General features: G+C 45.4%; 1 protein-coding gene across 2 annotated transcripts in view; it reads left to right on the top strand.

Moving 5' to 3' along the window:
* Nucleotides 1-19838, top strand: part of UBE3D (ubiquitin protein ligase E3D) — a 213983-nt gene that overhangs the window by 44755 nt on the left and 149390 nt on the right. For both annotated transcript variants that reach the window (XM_019520433.1, XM_019520434.1), the window contains exon 8: nt 4175-4344. In XM_019520433.1, the coding sequence (XP_019375978.1) occupies nt 4175-4344 (170 nt within the window). The remainder of the gene's footprint in view (nt 1-4174; nt 4345-19838) is intronic.

Here is a 19838-nt window from a genome sequence, read left to right on the forward strand (position 1 = left end):
CAGTGCTTTACCTCTTCTCGGCCAGTAGACTTCCTGCGTCAAATGGAGGTCATCCACACATGAAAGAAAGCTTTGCGCCCGGTTGGATTTGGCTGAGCGCTCCTACCATGAGATATCTGGGTAGTTAAAGGCTCTCATGACAACCATACACTGGGAGCATGCGGCCTCAGCCAATTCTCTTGCAAACTCCTGGTCAAGATCTTGACTCCCACCATAGTATCCCCAGTGCCGTGTTCTCCACGGATTTTAACCCAAAGGTTCTCAAGTCCACCGTGGGTGCCAATGTCGGCTTGCAGGGATGCGTAGCTTTCCTTGATATAGAGAGCTACATCCCCGCCCCTTTTGTGCACTTGATCCCTCCTGTACAGGGTATAGCCATCTATACCTGTGGCCCAGTCATGGGTGGAGTCCCACCAGGTCTCCATTATCCCTGTGACATCATAGTTATTTGTGTTTAGCAGGAGGACAAGTTCCTTCTGTTTGTTCCCCAAGCTCCTGGCTTTTGTGTATAGGCATGCAAGTGTCCCCTTGGGGGCCTTTGCCTTGCTTACAGTTTGTTCCAGGGCTGGGGCAGGGGTGGGCTCCCTTAAGTGCCTTGGTCTGCTGGCTTTGCAAGGGTTGCTCAGTGGGCTAGCAGTGGCGGTAGTCCCCCATCCCCCGGTGGGCTTAGTTTAAAGCCCGATGCAACAGGTCAGCCAGTCTGGCTGAGAATAGCCTCCTCCCCAGCGGGGAGAGGGGAGGCCATCCCTTCCCAGCAGCTCACTGCCTCTCTCACCAAAGAGTGGGCTGTGGTCATGGAAGCCCTCCCGATGACACCAGTGCTGCAGTCTTTGGTTAACTACCTGGGTCCTCCTCTCCCTGCTCAGCCCATAGCCTGAGACTGGGAGGATTGAAGAAAACACCACCTGTGCCCCCAGACCCTTTAGCCCTGCTCCCAAATCCCTGTAGTGCATCATGACCCAGCTGGGAGCACTCTGGGCCACGTCACTGGTGCCCACATGGATGAGGAGCATGGGATAGTGGTCAGTGGGCTAGAGGAGCTTAGGGATCTTCTCCTCAGTGTCCCAGGTATGGGCTCCCGGAAAGTAGCAAACTTCCTGGGCTAACGGGTGAGGGGAGTAGATTACCCCATCAGTCCCCCTCAGGATGGAGTCTCCCACAACAAACGCTTTGCGTTTTGTCTTGGAGAGAGTGGGGGCAGTAGCTACAGTAGAGCCCGTGTTGCCTGCGGGAGCTGGCAACTTAGCAGGCTCTGCTAGGGCTGCAAGAGGTTCATACCTGTTGCAAGGCTGCAGCGGGGCAGGGGCCTTGCTGCAGTGGGCCTCGGGGCTCTTGACCACCTTGGTCCATCCCCTGGACTGGACAGAATGGGAGGTTCCTCCCTTGTCATGGAGGGAGACCTTGGTCCCAGGGGAGAAGGGCCTGGCAGTAGGAGTCTGTCTCCTGCTCACAGTCCCTAATGGCACGCAGTCTCTGGACTGTGGCCTGGAGCTCCTCCAGCTGGCGTGCCAGAGACCCCAGTAGGGAGCAGACCTCACAAAGGGAGGTGGCCATGCTCCTGGGCCCCAGAGCCTGAAAAAACGACAGGCAGACCCGACAGCTGAGAGCCAGGGGCTCCATCTGTGTGGAGCCTGGAACCATGCGCTCTGTCTGGGTGGAGGCCTCTGGGGGGCGCAGGCCCTGAGGGGACCCTCAGGGTGCAGCACTTGCCCATCAGTGTCATGCCACTGGTGGGCTGGCTACAGCGGGACTGTCTACTCTGGGCTCTCACAGGCAGGGCCTTGGGGCCCTCCCATGCACCCTTGTGTGCAAACTCCCCTGCTGGACCCAGGAGATCATGCCTGTTTTCACGGCCTGTTTGCGTGGTTCCTCAGGGGGGAGACCGCGCTCGACCTGTTCAACAGATGCTGCCTTGGCAGGGACTGTCTCACAGGGAGAGATCAACCCGATCCTGAGAGCAGAGGCTGCGGCTACAGGGACTTCTCCTCAGGAGGGCTTTGGGCCCACTGGTCTCCTCACAGCCATGATTTTGTGATTTATTCGATTCGTCTTGATCTGATTATTCTGTATTGATCTCTGGCTAACGAACTAATTTCGGTTTCGACCTTGACCACGATCCCGCATCTCGACCACTGGCTACGACATCGTAATTTTGACCTCCACATCGACTTCGGCATCTCAACGACCACCCGTTTCGTCCATTTGGACTGGCATCACGACATTCTACGTGTTACAATTCTGTTGTTCGTATCCCGATTTATGAGCTGTTGACCAGCCCTGGGACTATCGAGTTGGGCAGCCACATCTAGCTCCGGCTAGAAAGAAAGGGCTCACTCGAGAACCCCGTGGGCCAACAGACCCCTCTGTCGTTTGTACGCTCGTTAACACTGTAACTGAAAAAGCAAGATTTCCGCCTACGCTCTAAAAGCGTAAGTAAATAAATCAACTTTATTTGAAACCGCACGTGTCCCGTACTGCTCAGACTCCTTGCCGCCAATCCTGCCTGTTTCGTATCGAAACCCTCGGCCCACCGTGACCTTGGGGCCGCTGTTCCCTGAGAAGCTGTATTGAATAGTAAGTGTTATTCAGCATGAACAAATCACCAAACGTAATATTTTTTGTCATAATCTGAGGTTGCCCAGGTTTTCAGAAGCAAAAGACTACTCCTTAATTCAGTGATTCTCAGCCAGGGTGCTGTAAGATCCTTCTAAGGGTGCCATTGGGTTCTATACAATATTACCACTGTTAGGTGTGCCATGACTCACAAGATATACTCTGAGATTTCAGATAGGAATCCATTCTAAAATGTTCTGACCTGTTGTGATGTTTCTGAGTTTCTTGCAACCAAAAAAGTACTGTATCTTTCCATAGTTAAGAAACAGATGAAAGCTAAGAGCTGGCATTTTCCTAGCAGTGGCTTAAGTCTAAGGAGCAGTGCCTTGATTCTAAAAAGTTTGAGAATGACTGACTACCTCAACTAAATGCACCATCAAACCCCTGGCTTTCTATAGAAGAAATTTTGTTTAGCAATCAAAAGACCATCAAGGTGAATATTAAATCATGTACAAAAAGAACCTATTAAAATTAGTTGTCAATTCAAAGAGCAACTTTAGTCTTTGAGGAAAAACAATTGAAAATCCTTAAAGGACAGTACAAAGTAATATGTTTAATGAGTAACATACAAAGAAAACTGAAATAATATCTTTAAAAAGAGGAAAAAATCTATTAGAAAAACTTATGAAAATTAATTGTCTTGTGGTAACTCAAGTCATCCTACTGCCATGGCCAGCAAATAAATGAAGGAGAGACCTGAATGGTTTTGTATAGCTTCCAGTACAAAAGAATCTTTATCCTGATAAAGACTTGGGATTAAATTAAATATGAGGATCACAAATAATATAGTGCAAAAATCAGATTTCTCAAAACTCTTCATTAATAGAGACTGTCAGCATTTCTGTGCCAAGTTAGTGTTAGAGAACGCTGATTCCCATTATCAGCCATGCATTAGTATTATTTTCCAAATTAAGTTTGGCTAGAGACCATGTTACTCTTTGTAATTGGGCCCCTATTAGTATTAATAAACAGTGATTGCTGGCCATTCTTTCTGTGCCTCAGCTTCATCCAGTCTAAGCTACCATTATATCTTTCTGTGTCCCAAAACTCCCGTTGCTTGCTTCTTCCAGTAGGCAGTCTCTCACTTCCATTCCTTTCCTCAGGACCTGAGTTTCAACACATGTACTGGATATGTCACTGAAAAGTAAAAAGAACAATCGAATATTTGTTACTGGACCAGAAGATTTGGGAGTGTTTCCTTTTTTTTCTAGCAATGAGCATTCTTGAGGCTCTATCACAAAGAAACATAGGTACACAATTACAGTACTGTTAATACCAGTAATAAATCCTCCAGCATTTAGTTTTAAAAAAATTCCAAAATCTGTTTGATCTTCACTGGAAACGTGTCTACACTGAAAAAAATGAACATAAGCTATATTAGTTTGAATCCATTAACAGTTTGTTAAAAACTAGTTTTATCACATGCTAGCAAAAAACAAAGCAATATAAATATATGGTCTTAATGTCATCTACTCATAACATATCGCACCAAAGGCTGGAGTAACAGAACAAGTCTGAACTGATGTTGTATCCTGTAATTAAAATATTTCTTTATCTTCAGATGTGGCTTTTAAATGTTGACACGTTACTGGTGGAGTCTCTTGGAAATTCAGCTCCCAGCAATGTTTTTACATTGTTTGAAGATAGTTTGAGGTCTAATGCCAAATCATCAGGTACTTGGAATGCTGTCAAAGTTCTTTACCTTCCCTGCATTAAAAACAGAAATAAGGAGTAAGTATCTTCTCTTTTCATTTTAAGTTCTATTCCTTTGGGCCCTCCAGGCAAATTTTAAATCTAATGGAGTGAATTTTCACAGCATAGTGTTTTCAGTAATTTGTCTCTTTTAAAGCCAGTTAGAACCTCGGAGCTAAGCTCCTGCCCAACTTATTGAAAAGTTAAGGTCCAGAGTTACATTACCCTTACAACTATAATAGCTAAGTTACATTAAGGTTACAAAATGTTTTAATGCCTTTGAATATAACACTTTTCCTTTTCTTTTTAATTTTTTTTATTGAATCCAACCTATCAAATGAGATTCAACATCCAAAGTCGCACTCAATCCTTCGAAACATACACAGTCACACACATCCCCCATCAACACTATACACATACACACACATCCACTAACGCATCAAAGGTGTTTTAGTTCAAAAGTGCACTGCTGCCCTTTTCTGCATGGTGACGTGCATTTTGCCACTTATACAACTGCACACAAAGCAGCACAGTATGTGTCAACTCGCATGCAGAGCAGACTTGATTAAGTGAGTCTGCTTCAACCCACTAGATCTTTGGTGCATCACGGGATGAAAAGGTATGTATATAAATGCCTCTAGAGTCTAGACATATATGTCACACCACTTTAGATTGATTTAAACTTCCTGGACCATTTCAAAAGCACATTGGGAAAATCAAATACTATTTTGAAACAGTTCTGAGTGTCATATGTCTGGTCCTCCAGGCATCCTAAACTCTTCTAGGGAAATGGGGCTGCTTTGGAATGCAACCAAAACTCTACTTCCCAAAGACTAATTACCTACAGAGAGCAGTCTGCATGGGTGGGAAAGCAGAAAGTCTCTGTCAGTTTCACTTCCCTTTTAGGAACCCAGAGTAGAGGTCCAGGCTTAATTTAGATTGTGGGGGTGGGGTTGCCAGGTTCTGTGGGGATGGAGGAGATGGGCTTTGTGGCCCCCTATAACAGTAAACACCTTTCAGTTGTTGATTGATGTGCGGGGAAACAACCATTGCATAATGGGCACTTAATGGAACAGGATGGCTGTCATTTTCATGCTCAGTGTGAAGTGAATTAACTCATTAACTGTTAATTATTTCTTCTCTTCTGTGCTGCATTCATGCAGCTAGTCCTACCTTGCAGGTTCCACCCTGCACACACATCTCTATGTAATTGCTGACAATACAAGATAAATGGATTACTGTGGAAAATCCTCTTAAACCTGCAGCATGAGGCAGAGATTGTGGGAAGACCCAAAGCAATCAGCCTCTAGAATGAAGAAGGGACCCCTAATCACCCCCTTCTACCTCCCTTCCTCCCCCCCCCACTCCCCACAACTCACTTGGTCACCCTCTGCCCAGATACCATCACACAGAGTTTGGTAGTGTATAAGCAAGTGTATAAGCACTATAGGCTGTGCAGGCGAGGCATGCAGGGAAACTGAGGCTTGACCAGTGGGGTGGGTAAAGAGTGGTGGTGGCAGGCAGCCTAGAAGCAGGAGTTAAACACTTGGCAAGCCCTTCAATCCCTATCCCATTCCAAATGAGCAAGGATCCCCACCACCTAGGAACTGTAGCAGAGAGGTGAAATTTCAAGGTGGCTTTCCAAGGCAGGGGTTGGAAAAGCAGGAGAGTTTTAGCAGAGGTGCAGAGGAATAGAGCACCTAGCCTGCAGGAAACCACAAGCAGGGGGATACATAACACCTGGCAACCTCTCCACTCCTACCCCCTTCCCCAATCTGGGTCTTCCTCCTTGTGACCCTGTTGGGGAAAGGAGTGTGATGACCCACGTGTCTACCTGTGTCACCTCACTATGTGAAGTGTCCTTTGCTTATATTTTCTCCTGGGTCTTAGAAATGTTTTCCCAAAAAGGGAGGAAACAAAGTCCCTCTTTGTCTGCCACGATTTGATCAAAAAAAAAACAACCTGAAAAGAGAGGCTTCAATAATGGGGGATTTTCTTTTCTTCTAGAGATTCCCCTAGGTATATTTCTTGGGGCTCCACCTCCCCTACACCTCTTCCATATGCCAACTGTGATGTTAGATGGGTGGTGCTTCTCAGCACGGGATTAGTTGCATACCCTGTGGCCACCAGTCATAGGACACAAATGGTACTATCAAAATTAATCTTAATGCATCAGAGTCCTGGATGGTCCCCCTCAGGGCCATGTCTGTCTAACCAGTCTTGTATTGGTAACAGTATTGGCAGTGTTTAAGAGTCCAGTCTTAACGTAAATTCAACTCACTTATAACTCAGCCTTGGTACAGGTATACATGCTTCAAGCGCCTTTAAACATTATGTAGAAAACAAGTAACACAAACCAAAATAATCATAGTTCCACAGTGCCCTCTGGCCATCACTATATGGGGTTCACACTTGCATGTCCTCCTTAGGATGTTCCTCATTGGTCTGAGACTCTACTGTCACCTCAGTTCTTCAGGCTTACGAGCCTCATGGATGAGAACTCCTCCAACTTTTGTCTTGGCTAGCTCCCCTGTCGTACCCTAGGGCCCCATACTTTAAAGCTTGCTGGACTCAGGGGTCTCTCCCTGCTGTTTTTGCTTGGTTCAGCAGCTTGGGTTTTCGACCATGCCAGAGCAAGGGGGCTCTCTCTGCTGCTTTCATCCTACTCTGGCACCTGGCTGCATTTCTCCACCTTTGGCACCCAGCTTCTCTGTGCTTCCAGGTGTGCATTTTTTGTACATCACTCCCTGCGTGCCCTCCTCTGCACGGGGGGTGCGTACTTTTAAAATGGTGTGATGGTGCTGTGCGCCTCTCTGGCGTTTCAGCTCTGGTACCTGCAGGTGAGTTCCACACATCATCAGCCCTTCCCAGGCTAGTTTTCCTCACGAGCAGATGCTGTTTTGGGTGGGGATCACCCCTCCCTCAGAATACGGCTCACAAGCCATGTCACACAGCAACACTCCCCCTCTAGGGGAATCCTGGAAAAACTCCTAGGTACTGTTCCCTGGAAGGCATGATGACCTGGGTACTCTGCCTATCCCCTGTTGGGGTTTTGTCACCAATACAGTCTCTAAAAGGTCAGGGTTCTACTTAGAACTTCTGTCAAAGGACAATTATGAACCAGTTCCCAATCAGTGACATTCGTGGAACAGTTCCAAGTGTTATATCCGTTTGCACCCTAAGATATGACTATAGTTTTGATATATTACAAAATTAGTCAGTGTCTGTGTGTGGGATAATTATAACTTGCTTTCAACCCAATAGTGGCATTATTTCAGCTACAGTCAATCTTCTTTAGGGGTGGGGAAAGCCTTTAAAGTGAATGATGTAGACTTGTTTGTTTTAGATATGTGCAAACCTATTGGAGGTTTAATAAAGAAAATATTTGATTTCAGCAGGCTTTTACGTGTAGATATGGATAAAAGATGCTGCCAGTGTAATGTTTGGTTATGGTTTATAATAGCTTTTAATAGCCTCACTTTATATTTAACTGGTGGTGAACAAAGATGCTAAATTATATTCGTCAATGACTTCAGTATTTGCACAGCTGATGAAAGAATTTTTCACCAAAGTTGTTTCTATGATGATAGATCAGATGCAGAAATTGTTTGGGATTTGTTGTTTTTCCTTAACTCCTGGTAAGTGGTGTTTTTAAATAGGTGTGTGCACATTTCACATTTAAAATTTTAAATATATTTCCCGGAGGCACTGTGTTGATACTAAACAGTATTGTAACCCAAGGTCTTATAGACTTTACCAGAAAATATAATTTATTATAGTAATAATCTATAAAAGGTAAATGTAAATCTTTCGAAGACTTGAGGTGTTGTTTATATGCTCTTCCCAGTGATGTTTGCATAGTGATTGCACCACATATAAACAGGATATGTTCAAGGACTAAATGTTTTAAACATTCTTCTGCCTAAATTCTACAAAGAATGCTCAGACTCTGTCTGTATCATGTTCTTATTGGTGGAGGAAATTTCTGATAGTGTGATGTGATGATTATTTACAGGTATTAGTGCAGAATTGCTTGTAGATTTGCTTTTCAGCAGATTTTCATGTTTGATTCTGTCAGAAGAAAGATTTAACCACCTTGGCATATTTTACAGATAACAGCCATATTTTCTTAGTTATTCACATTGCCATCCCAGTCCTATTTTATGAGTTGTTTACAAAATCAGTAACACATTGTTTTGGTGAAATAAAGGTAAAGAGAAATGTCGGAAATGAGAAAGGAATACTCTTCTGTCAAAGGCTTCTTCCCAGGTCTTTATTCAGGAATGATGCATGTCTCTTCTTCTATAGTGGACTATCTATAGATACTTTGTTTCTAAAAATTTAATTTTCATTTGCTTTGGGGACTGTGCCATTGGCTGCCCAAGAGGTAGAGTTGTGAAGCTGGTATTCAGCTGGCAGAAACAGCTAAAAACCCTTTTGCTCTGGTTCATGGCTTAACATCAAGGGCAGGAGGGACATAGTAGTTACAGTGCCTATTTATCTTGCCTGCTTGAACGTTTGTATTGGTTGTTTTTTGTAATGGATGGGATGTAAATAGCTTTAAACAGGCCAGTCTATTTAGGGGTTGAATATCTGACAGCTTTTTAGTATTTTTTTCAGCTGCTCCATAGCTAAGAATGTTGTTTTGCTCTTATTTTTTTTACCATGGGGTACTGAAGGAATTGGCTGGTGTCATAGCAGAACCACTGGCATGGCTGTTTGAGCACTTGTGGCACTTGGGTCAGGTTCTGGAGGACTAGAAAAGGGTCAGTGGGGTTCCTATTTTCAAGAAAAGGAGGAAGGAAGATCCAAGTAATTATAAGTCAGTCAGTCTCACCTCCATCCTTGGAAACGTCTTTGAAAAGATTATGAAGAGTCATATTTATGGGAGTCCAGCAGGAAAAATAATGCAGCAGGGAAGCCAGCATGGATTTGTAGCAGATAGATCACACCTGACCAATCTGGTTTCATTTTATGACAGGGTCATAAAATGCTTAGATTCAGGAGTAGGGATAAATGTTATTTTCTTGGATTTTAGCAAGACCTTCAATACAGTATCTCATCCCATTCTCATAAATAAATTAAGAGGCTATGACATAGATGTTTACATGGTCCAGTGGGTGGCAAATTGGCTTAGTGGTCACACCCAGAGAGTGGTACTAGATGGGTCAGTATCAACCTGGAAGGATGTGGATAGTGAGGTCCTGCAGGGTTCGGTCGTTGGACCTGTACTCTTCAATATCTTCATCAGTGACTTAGGATGTGGGTGTGAAATGTACTCTGTCCAAGTTTGCGGATGATACTAAATGGTGGGGGTGCAGTTTTGAAAAGTGGGCAGTACACAATAAGATGCAGTAAAAAAGGACAAGTGCAGAGTGCTGCACCTAGGGTGCAAAAATATCTGGCACACTTAGTGGCTGGGAAGTGACCCTCTCAGCAGCACAGAAGTGAAAAGGGATCTTGGAGTCATAGTGGACTCCAAGATGAACATGAGTCGTCAGTGTGGTGAAATCATCAGCAAAGCTAACCACACTTTATCATGCATCAGTAGATGCATGACAAATGGATCCAAGGAAGTAATACTTACCCTCTGTACGACATTGGTCAGACCACAGTTGGAGTTCTGCGTCCAGTTTTGGGTGCCGTACTCCAAGAAGGATGTTGATAGACTTGAGAGGGTCCAGAGGAGGGTCACTTATATGGTTAGGGGCTTACAGGACAAAGCCTATGAGGAGAGACTGAGGGACCTGGACCTTTTCAGCCCCCCCCCCAGAAGGCTGAGAGGTGATCTTGTGGCTGCCTGCAAATTCATGTGGGGGATGCAGCAAGGGATCGGAGATGCTCTGTTCACCAGGGCACCTCTTGGGGTAACAAGGAACAATGGTCATAAACTAATAAAGAGTAGATTTAGGCTAGATATCAGGAAAAACTTCCCGGTGGCCAAAATTTGGAACGGGCTTCCAAGGGTGATGGTGCTCTTCCCTACCTTGGGGGTCTTTAAGAGAAGGCTGGATAGGCATCTTGCTGGGGTCACCTGACCCCAGCACTCTTTCCTGCCTAGGCAGGGGGTCAGACTCGATGATCTGTTGAGATCCCTTCTGATGCTAGCATCTATGAAAAGCCATAATTTTTCTCCTCTTACCATGTGTTTGAAATCAGAAGAGATCTTATCATCTGACTGTGATTAATCATCCTTCTGAAACCAAACAGGAAAAACAAAACTTGCACAGATCTAACTCATTTCCTAATAATGCCTCTTTTCAAACTTCTTGCTGTGTATTGCTATACCCTTATTGTTTGGCTTTTAGCTTAGTATAAGCATTTCACATTCCTTGTACTTAATGTCATCTTTTGTGCTAACCACTACAGTCAAAATATTAAAAAAATAAAAAACAAAAGCAAAGAAAATCATGGGTGTGGTCAGAAGTCCTCCACAAACCAGACAGTACCAGACAGAGGCCTCTTGCATGATGCAGAACAGAATTGTGCTTCTACAGTGCAGCCCAGGGGCGGGCAAAATATGGCCCTTGGGCCAGATCCTACTCTATCTAGCATGTGGGCCCCCTAAAAAATTAGAAAATTAATATTTATCTCCCTCTGGCTGCCTATCAAGGATGACAGGAGTCAGCAGCAGCAGGACCCAGGAGCCGGTGGCAGGACTAAGCAGCCACAGCAGCAAGGCTGGCCTGGCCCCAACCCTAGCCAGAAGCCTCTGCCTGGCAGGGGCTTCTGGCCTGGGACCCTGGGGCTGTTCCTGCCTCCCTACGCCAGAGAGGGAAATTCAGATAAGCAGGGGAAGACTGTGGGCGATCATCCGAATCCTTGGGTCCGGGCTGGGCCGGCTCCTGTGGTCCTGGCACTGCAGCCAGGAACCATGTGGTGCCAGAGCGGCCAGAAGATGGGTGGGGAGGGGGGAAGCAGAGAAATGGCTGCGGAAGGCAGGGGAATGGGTGAGCAGGTGCTGCATGCAGCAATAACTGAGTGGGAGTGCAGGGCCTGCATCAGTGCACTGGGGCCAGTGCCAGCAGGGACAGGCTGGCAGGGGCTCCATGGAGCCTATCTGGCTCCCTCCTCTCCCTGCTGGTGCAGCCCAGCCTGGCTCCATAGAGCCCCTGCCAGCCAGCGCCCCACCCTGGGCCCCTGCCAGCACTGGCCCTGGTGCACCAGTACAGGCCCTGCGCTCCTGCCCAACTGTTGCTGCATTCTGCACGCCTGCTCACTGCCACTCCCCTGCAGCCTGCTGCAGCCATTTCCCTGCTTTCCTACCCACAGCTGCCACCTCTCTGGCACCACATGTTCCTGGCTGCAGTGCCAGGCTGCAGGACTCAGGAGGAGCTGGCCTGGCCCCCGCAATTCTTGGCTGGCTTTGTGCAGTGCCAGCCAAGCCAGTCCAGTTCCTGCTGTGTCCTGTGATCTCAGCCATGCAGCTGGGACATGGTACCAGGGTGGTGAAGGGTGGGGGGCGGGGAAGTGGCAGGAGAAAGGTAGTGTTGGTAGATGGAGGGGGTAGTGGCAGTGGGCAGGAGCACGGGGCCCACATGAGTGCCCAGGGCCAGGAACCGCAAGAGTGCAGAACAAAGGCTTAGAGGAGTGCTGGTGGGGGCTCTGCCTGCTGTGGCAGGGGCAGGCTGCAGGCAAACCTTTCCCCTCCATGCATGTGACAACCCTCTGCAGCCACCCTCTCCCCCCACACTCACACCCCCCCACGCCTATCGACTCCCCAGAAACCCCCTACCCACACCATCCCACAACATACAAGAGTAAGACTTCATTTTAAGCTATTATACTATCACCTGTATGTACACGACATAAATGCATGTAAATCAGGACAAAAAATATTTTTTGAAATTAAATGAATGAATGTTATAGTACGTTTGATTTTTAGAATACAAGTTATTGTTTTTCTCATTCCAAGTTGGCAAAAATCCTTGCTGAAAGCAGTACTTTTGGTGGTAAGTGGGGGACTTCTGGTTAGGGGTAGGACTTCTGGTCCCAAGATGGTGACCAGAGGGAGGCCACCTGTCAAGCAGCGGGGCTACCCTTGTGGCCCTTGATGTCTTGCCAAAACTCAAGAAGTGGCCCTCCACCCAAAATAATTGCCTGTCTCTGCTGCAGCCCCTTACATACACTTAGTGTCCCAAGTATTTTACAGAGCAGTTAATTGCAGGTCAGTTGGTTAATAACTCTGTTGGCATGGGCAGATGTAGACATTTGGAAAAAAAGGTGCAGATGGTGTAGTGCATCATCACACATGACAAAGAGCACACATTTTTCTCCAGGTAAGAAGAAGCTAGAACAGGGGTAGGCAATTATTTTGAGCAGAGGGCCGCTTACTGAGTTTTGGCAAGCCATTGAGGGCCATATGACAGGTAGCCCAGGCAGATAAATATTAATTTTCTAAATTTTTTAGGGGCCCTGTAGGCCAGATAGAATGGCTGGGTGGGCTGCATCTGGCCCTCGGACTGCATTTTGCCCACCCGTGAGCTAGAAGATTTACTAATATGGTAGTGGCCTACAGCTGTATTATTAGGGCACTCACAGGAATCCACTCCTAACCCAGCCCTGGAACGGTGTACTCCTGGGAGTACAAGAAAGCCTAGGGCTTCAAATGGAACACTTGTGTGTCTGTACACCAGTGCCAGGAGGTTGGGGAACAAATAGGAGGAACTAGTCCTCCTGCTAAACAAGAATGACTATGATATCATAGGGATAACAGAGACCTGGTGGGACTCCACCTATGACTGGATATACCCTGTACACAAGAGATTGTCTTGTGTTGTAGCTGTCTTTGTCAAGAAAAGTTACACATCCCTGCAAGCTGACATTGGCACGCATAGAGGACTACTGGAGACCTTCTGGGTTAAAATATGTGGGGAACGTGGCACAGGGGACACAGTGGCAGGAGTCTACTACAGACCTCCTAATCAGGAACAAGAGCTTGACCAGGAATTCGCCAGGGAACTGGCTGAGGCTGCACACTCTTGGTGCATGGTTGTCATGGGCGACTTCAACTACCCGGACATCTCATGGGAAGATCACTCAGCCAAATCCGAATGGTCACCAAGTTTCCTCACATACGTGGATGAGGTCTGCCTGACTCAAGAAGTCTGTGGACCAGCAAGAAGTAAAGCACTGCTGGACCTGGTACTGGCCAAGGGGGATGGTTTAGTCAGCGACCTAAGAATCGAAAGAAAGCTGGGAGACAGTGACCAATGAGCTGATCAATTTTACTATCCATTGGAAAGCTGGTAAGTCAGTCAGCAATCCAGAAGTCCTAGACTTTAGGAACGCTGACTTTGATAAGCTCAGGAGGCTTGTTGTCGAGGCCCTAAGGGGCCATGACTCAACAGGGAGGGCAGTCCAAGATGAGTGGTTGCTCCTTAAGGGAGTGATCCTGAAAGCAGAAGGGATGTCCATCCCATCTCGGAGGAAAGGTAGCAAAATGGCACAACAACCCGCTTGGCTCAGCAGGGAGCCCATGTACCTCCTACATCTAAAAAGTGAGGCTTATAAAGGATGAAAGGTGGGAATCACCACTGAGGAGGAGTTTTCTGCACTGGACTGTACCTGTATGGAGTAAACCAGGAAAGTCAAGGGTGCAACCTGTTGGCTATGAACCAAACTCCAACTGGCTATAGATATCAAGGACAATAAAAAGTCCTTTTTCAGATATGTGGGGAGTCAGAAGAAAAGCAAGGGCAACATTGGACCCAAATGGGATAACTAACATCCAGGAAAAAGCCAATCTGCTTAATGGGTAATTTGCGTCAGTTTTTCACCAGCCCAATGGGACCGCCCCATCTAACATGATGTGGGATGGCCAGGGTGAGAGTGAATTTATACCCACCATTGGTGTAGACCTTGTAAAGGAACAGCTTGAGAGGCTGGACACCTTCAGGTCAGCTGGTCCTGGCAGATTGCAGCCCAGAGTACTTAAGGAGCTGGTAGGCATCATAGCCCAGCCACCAGCAAGGATATTCAAGAACTTGTGGTGCTCTGGTGAAGTATCTGAAGATTAGAAGAAGGCCAATGTGGTGCCTATCTTCAAGAAAGGGAGGAAAGTAGATCTGGGGAACTACAGTCCAATCAGCTTGATCTCAATCCCTTGGAAGATTCTGGAAAAAATTATCAAAGAGACCATTCTTGACAAGCTGCCTGATGGCAACATCCTGAGGGACAACCAGCACGGGTTTGTTGCGGGTAGGTCTTGCCTGACCAATCTCATCTCCTCCTATGACCAGGTAACATATCACCTGGACAAGGGAGAAGAGATTGACATCATGTATGTGGACTTTAAAAAAGACTTTGATCTGGTGTCTCATGATCTTCTCGTGGAAAAATTGGCCAACTGCAGCCTCAGCTACATCACAGTTGGATGGCTGGGGAATTCACTCTGAGGTTGGACCCACAGAGTGGTAATCGATGGAAGCAAATCATCATGGTGCTCCGTGACCAATGGCCTCCCCCAAGGCTCCATCCTTGGACCTATACTCTTTAACATCTTTATTAACAATGTGAACATTGGTGTCAGAAGCAGACTGGCCTAGTTCGCTGATAACACCAAGTTTTGGGGTATAGTGTTCACACCTGAGGATAGGCTGGTGATCCAGACTGACCTTGACAGGGTCAGAAAATGAGCGGATAAAAACCTGATGACATTCAATACGGAAAAATGCAAGGTACTCCACCTCAGCAAAAAAAATCTCCACATCACACTTATAGGTTTGGCAGTGCGACGCTCACTAGCACCATGGCCAATAGGGACTTGGGAACCACAGGATGAACCTGAGCCATGAATGCAATGTTGTAGCTGGTAAAGTGAACAAAACTCTGGCTTGCATCCATAGGTGCTTCTCAAGCAAATCTTAGGATGTCATCCTTCCGTTGTACTCAGCTTTGGTGAGGTTGCAGCTGTAGTTCTGCGTCCAATTCTGAGCTCCACAATTCAAGAAGGATGTGGAAGAGCTTGAAAGAGTCCAGAGAAGAGCCACGCACGTGATCAGAGGGCAAGAAAACATGCCTTATGAAGAGAGGCTGAGAGCCATGGGACTCTTTAGCCTGGAAAAGTGCAGGCTCAGGGGTGACCTGGTGGCAACCTAAAAGTATATAAGGGGTGTGCATTATGGAAGAAAGCGTGTTTACCGGAGCGCTCCAAGGGATGACAAGGTCCAGTGGTCATAAACTCCTCCAAGACTGTTTTAGGCTGGACATAAGGAAAAACTTCTTTACTGTCTGAGCCCCAAGGCCTGGAATAGACTCCCTCCAAAGGTGGTGCAAGCACCTACTCTGGACTCTTTTAAGAAACGGTTGGTTGCTTATCTTGCTGGGATCCTTTGACCATAGCTGACTTCCTGCCTCTGGGGCAGGGGGCTAGACTTGATGATCTTCTGAGGCCCCTTCCAGCCCTAATGTCTATGAAATCTATGAAATACTTAGTTTAAGATCAAAGCAAAAACAAATATAGCTTTATTGGAGTTTGCATTAATATGATATATATTAGGTATTACAAACTATAACAAACTAGGCAGAAATAATCAAAACATGTTGTTTCTTAAGTCATTTTTCATTGGAATGAAATCTGCAACTTTCAGATTCATAAAACAAAATCTAGCCATCTTGACCATGTTGACAGTGTAAAGATTCACTGGAAGTTATTTTCACACCTGAGTTGATGTCCACCCGAGTAAATGTTTTTAGTTAGAGTTAAATCAGTCTGCAGGCCTTTGGAATTAGGAGCCACATTATCAGGAACAGCTAACAAACTGCAGAATTGCAAAAGAAAGGATAGCTTGATTAGTGGAACATCAAGATCATTAACAAAGGAGAGAGGATCGTTAATACCTGTGGCATGAATAGTTTAGAAGAAATCAGGTTGAGCCATGAAGTTAAGTGACTCTGTTAGTGCTGCCTGAATAGAAACACTGTTACCAGATAGTTTGTTTTAAACTTTGGGTAGATTGGTAATCAGACTGGAAGGGGCATGACTCCACTACTGCACCCCTCTTGGATCCTCTCCTGTCTGTTGGTATGAGACTTGGTGCCAGTTTTTTAGTTACTACCAGTTTGGCTTTTAACTTGTGTTTGTTGGTTTGGAGATCCGTACTGTTTATCTACAGATGCCAAGTTAATACCTCACTGAAAGTTCAATGCATCTTCTGTGAACCTCTTCCATTATAACCTCGTACCACATAAACCTCTTTTCTTCAGAGTAATTCAGTAAGTGACAAAGAGAGAGAGAAAATAGCTCTTGAACAAGTTGTGATCAAAGTACTTTTAATAACATTTTTTGTTACTTACCTTTAAAAATGTTGCAGCAAATCTTGTTGAAACTGAACAAATTTTTGTCTCTCTCCTCCCTTCCCCCATGTGTTTTGTTACAGCTATAGCTTTTAAGTTTTAAAAACAGAGCATAAACTTATAAACCATTGTAATCACTTGTGGTTAACTCATGGTTTGCTTTAAAATGTTTACATGAAATGAATTTGAACGTTGATTTCAAAGAAATTACTGCAAGAGCAGGTGAAAATGAATAAGGAATTCAACAGCATCAGTGGATATTAGCAGCAGTATATTTTTATTTGCTCAGCATTGTTTTTGCTTTCTACAAATCTGCTTAAAACTGTGTTCCTGATGTGTTGCACTCAGCGTGCCAGAGAACAAATCTGGACTGTAATCCTGCAAGCAGTTGTGGTAGCAATTAAAGCTTGATTCTGAAAATAAATAATAATGTAGAATACATAATGCAGGTGGGTTGTTCAATAAGTTTAGGTTTGTTAGTCATAAGAAGGATAATACTGCTATCAAATAAAAAATAAAAGCTCATTGGCTGAGTTTAGTATCTTCAGTAGAGGAATTCTTGAATTATAACTGCTATTCAGTAACTAGAAATATTTTTCTTTTCTGGCAATTCAATTACTATTTTTTTGTTGTAGTCCTGGGGGCCAATTCTGTAAATTGGGAGAGGATAAGAGCCCTCGGCACAAAATATTCCAAATATAAATAGACTTCTTCTCATAGTTTGAGGGACTTTATTGCTATATTTTTAATCCATTTTAGTAAACTGTCTTATGCAGAAATCCTTTCTAAGCAGAAATATTTATGCATGGATGCCCTCAGGGATGAAAGGAGCATTGAGTTTTTGGTTTGTTCCTGGTTGATTTGTGAACTCATAACCTTTCCTATTAAGGTTTAGAAGTTAAAATTATTTCTGTCACCCAAGTCCTCTAAAGAAGATAGTTTCTGTGTTGCTTTAGAATGTTCTTTCCCTTTTTCTTTGTCTACCCACTATATATTGAAAAGCACATTGGCATCTTCCCCCTCCCCACTAAATATTTTTCATTTGTATTGTGGTAGTCCCTAGAACAGTGGTTCTAAATCTTTTTTTAGACTCAAGGCCCCCTACCATAACTTTTGTGAAATTGAGCAGCACATCATTTCAAAAACTAATGTATTAATTATACTGTTTATCTGTTTGAAGAAGGGCTGGGAAGGAGGAGGAGTCACCAGCAGGGAAGAGCCTGTACTGAAGTGAGTAGGGGGAGGAGCAGCTGGAAGGAAAGAGCCTGCTGTGGCATCCTGGTTAATATCTACTGGCTTAGAGATCTCTAACAGAACTTTTGATAACTCATTGTGTCAGGCAGTTGGACAGCTGTCCTGAAGAGCTTAGCTGAGTTTGTTTTGTTGTTTAATAGGGTAAGTTTGAATTTAGCATTTCAAATATTAATTTATTTAAGGATCTGCTTGTCCCAACAACAGAACTAGGGAGTATCCAAATCCCAAATGTTGTTTTCTGTCATTAGTGGGAGGTAATTGTGTACCAGAGTGAGAATTAGGGGTGTGCGATACGAGTCGTATTCAATTCGGATTTGGATTCAGCCCGAATCAGGGACAGCGATCAAATTAGTTGATTTGGATCACTGTCCCCAATTCAATTCGATTCAGATCCAAATCTGAAGATTGAATGCTGATTTTGGAGAATCAGTGATTTGGCCATAGACACTGCTGTAAATGTTTTTTCTACATACCTTGAGGTACCAGGCACAGCTTGTGAACGCTACAATGCAGATGGAGCGTCCCACAGGAGGTGAACCCAGAAGTGGACCAATAGTACTTTTGGGTCCTCCGGGGAGCATTCTGGTGGCCCCCCTGCGGCCTCCCAGCTCAGTGATCGGCCATGGGGGGGACCCCTGGTGCCCTCAAGACCCAGGAGGTACCAGTCGCCAAACCAGGGGTGGGGGCACAGGGGTCCCCCATGCGCATGCTCCCCGACAGACCTGGAAGTGGACTGGAAGTGCTTCTGGTCCACTTCAGGGTCTGCTGCCGAGCGCGCTGGGATGCCCCCCGTGCTCCTGTGGGACGCTCCATCTGCCCCACCATTGCAGCATTTGTGAGCCACCTGGTACCTTGAGGTACGTAGGAAAAACATTTAAAGCTGTGTCTACATCTGAATCACTGAATCTTTCTGAATCTCTCCGAATCGATTTGGAGGGTTCCAATTCGATTCGGAGAGATTAAAGGGCCTCCTGATTCAGTGAAGTAGGTCATTTAAAATGGGCAGCCTAAGCGGCAGGAACCCCCAGGCTTGGGAAAGTGACACTGAGCAATTCCTGGCAGCAAAGACCAGAGACTACAAAGATGACTCAGGGCTGAGATAGAAAGTGGTATAGGGGTTACATAGAGCTGAGTGACAAGTATGACTTATTAGATTGGTTGCACAGCTGTCCAGAGTCCTGGATTAGAATTCAGTGGGGCAGAATGGGCCCAAGTTCTCTTATCTCAACCCCACCTAAAGAAAAAGGCACCAGTGACAGCCATAAGTGTAAAGAGCAGTGGATATTTGGATTGTGTACCACAAGAGATTAATCTAAGTGTTCATGTCCAAGCCAGGGACTGTAAGGGCAGCCTAACCAATACATAGGGAGGAGCACCCATCTCCTGACCTCTCGTATGTAGGTACTTACTTAAATTGTAGAAGTTCACCTTTAATTTAGCTTTTTTTCCCATGCTCCCCCCACCTATGGCCACTGAGTGGGTGAGAGGCTAGAACCATAGCATTAATTGCTTCTTGGCCACTCAGTGGCCATAGGTGGGGGGAGCATGGCAGCAAAAAGAGCAAGATTAAAGGTGCTGCTACGCTGCGAACTTCCACCATGATTTAGGTAGGTCCCTATTTATTTGTTTTATTAGTTTAGACTGTGAATTCTTCTGGGTGCAGACTGTGTCTTACTATATATTAATAGCACATATCTTACTGTATATTTATAGAATAGCACAAATGAATGCTAATATCAGGTGGGGTCTTTATGAGCTACTCCAGTGTAAATAACATGTTGGTTGAAATTACTTTTGCAGGAAACATGGGCTATTATTTTTTCTGTTGCCCATGGAAAAATACAGTCGTGAATGTCATTGAATCTTATTTGCGAAGGACTCTATATTCACTTTGATCCTTTTTTATGTATTTATTGATGATTGGTCAAGGACACCATTATTCTTCCTCCTCTCCTACCCCCCCCCCCCCCCCCCCCCCCCCC

This window comes from Gavialis gangeticus, unplaced genomic scaffold, assembly GCF_001723915.1.
Source record: "Gavialis gangeticus isolate Ggan-Ray unplaced genomic scaffold, GavGan_comp1, whole genome shotgun sequence".
NCBI lineage: Eukaryota > Metazoa > Chordata > Crocodylia > Gavialidae > Gavialis > Gavialis gangeticus.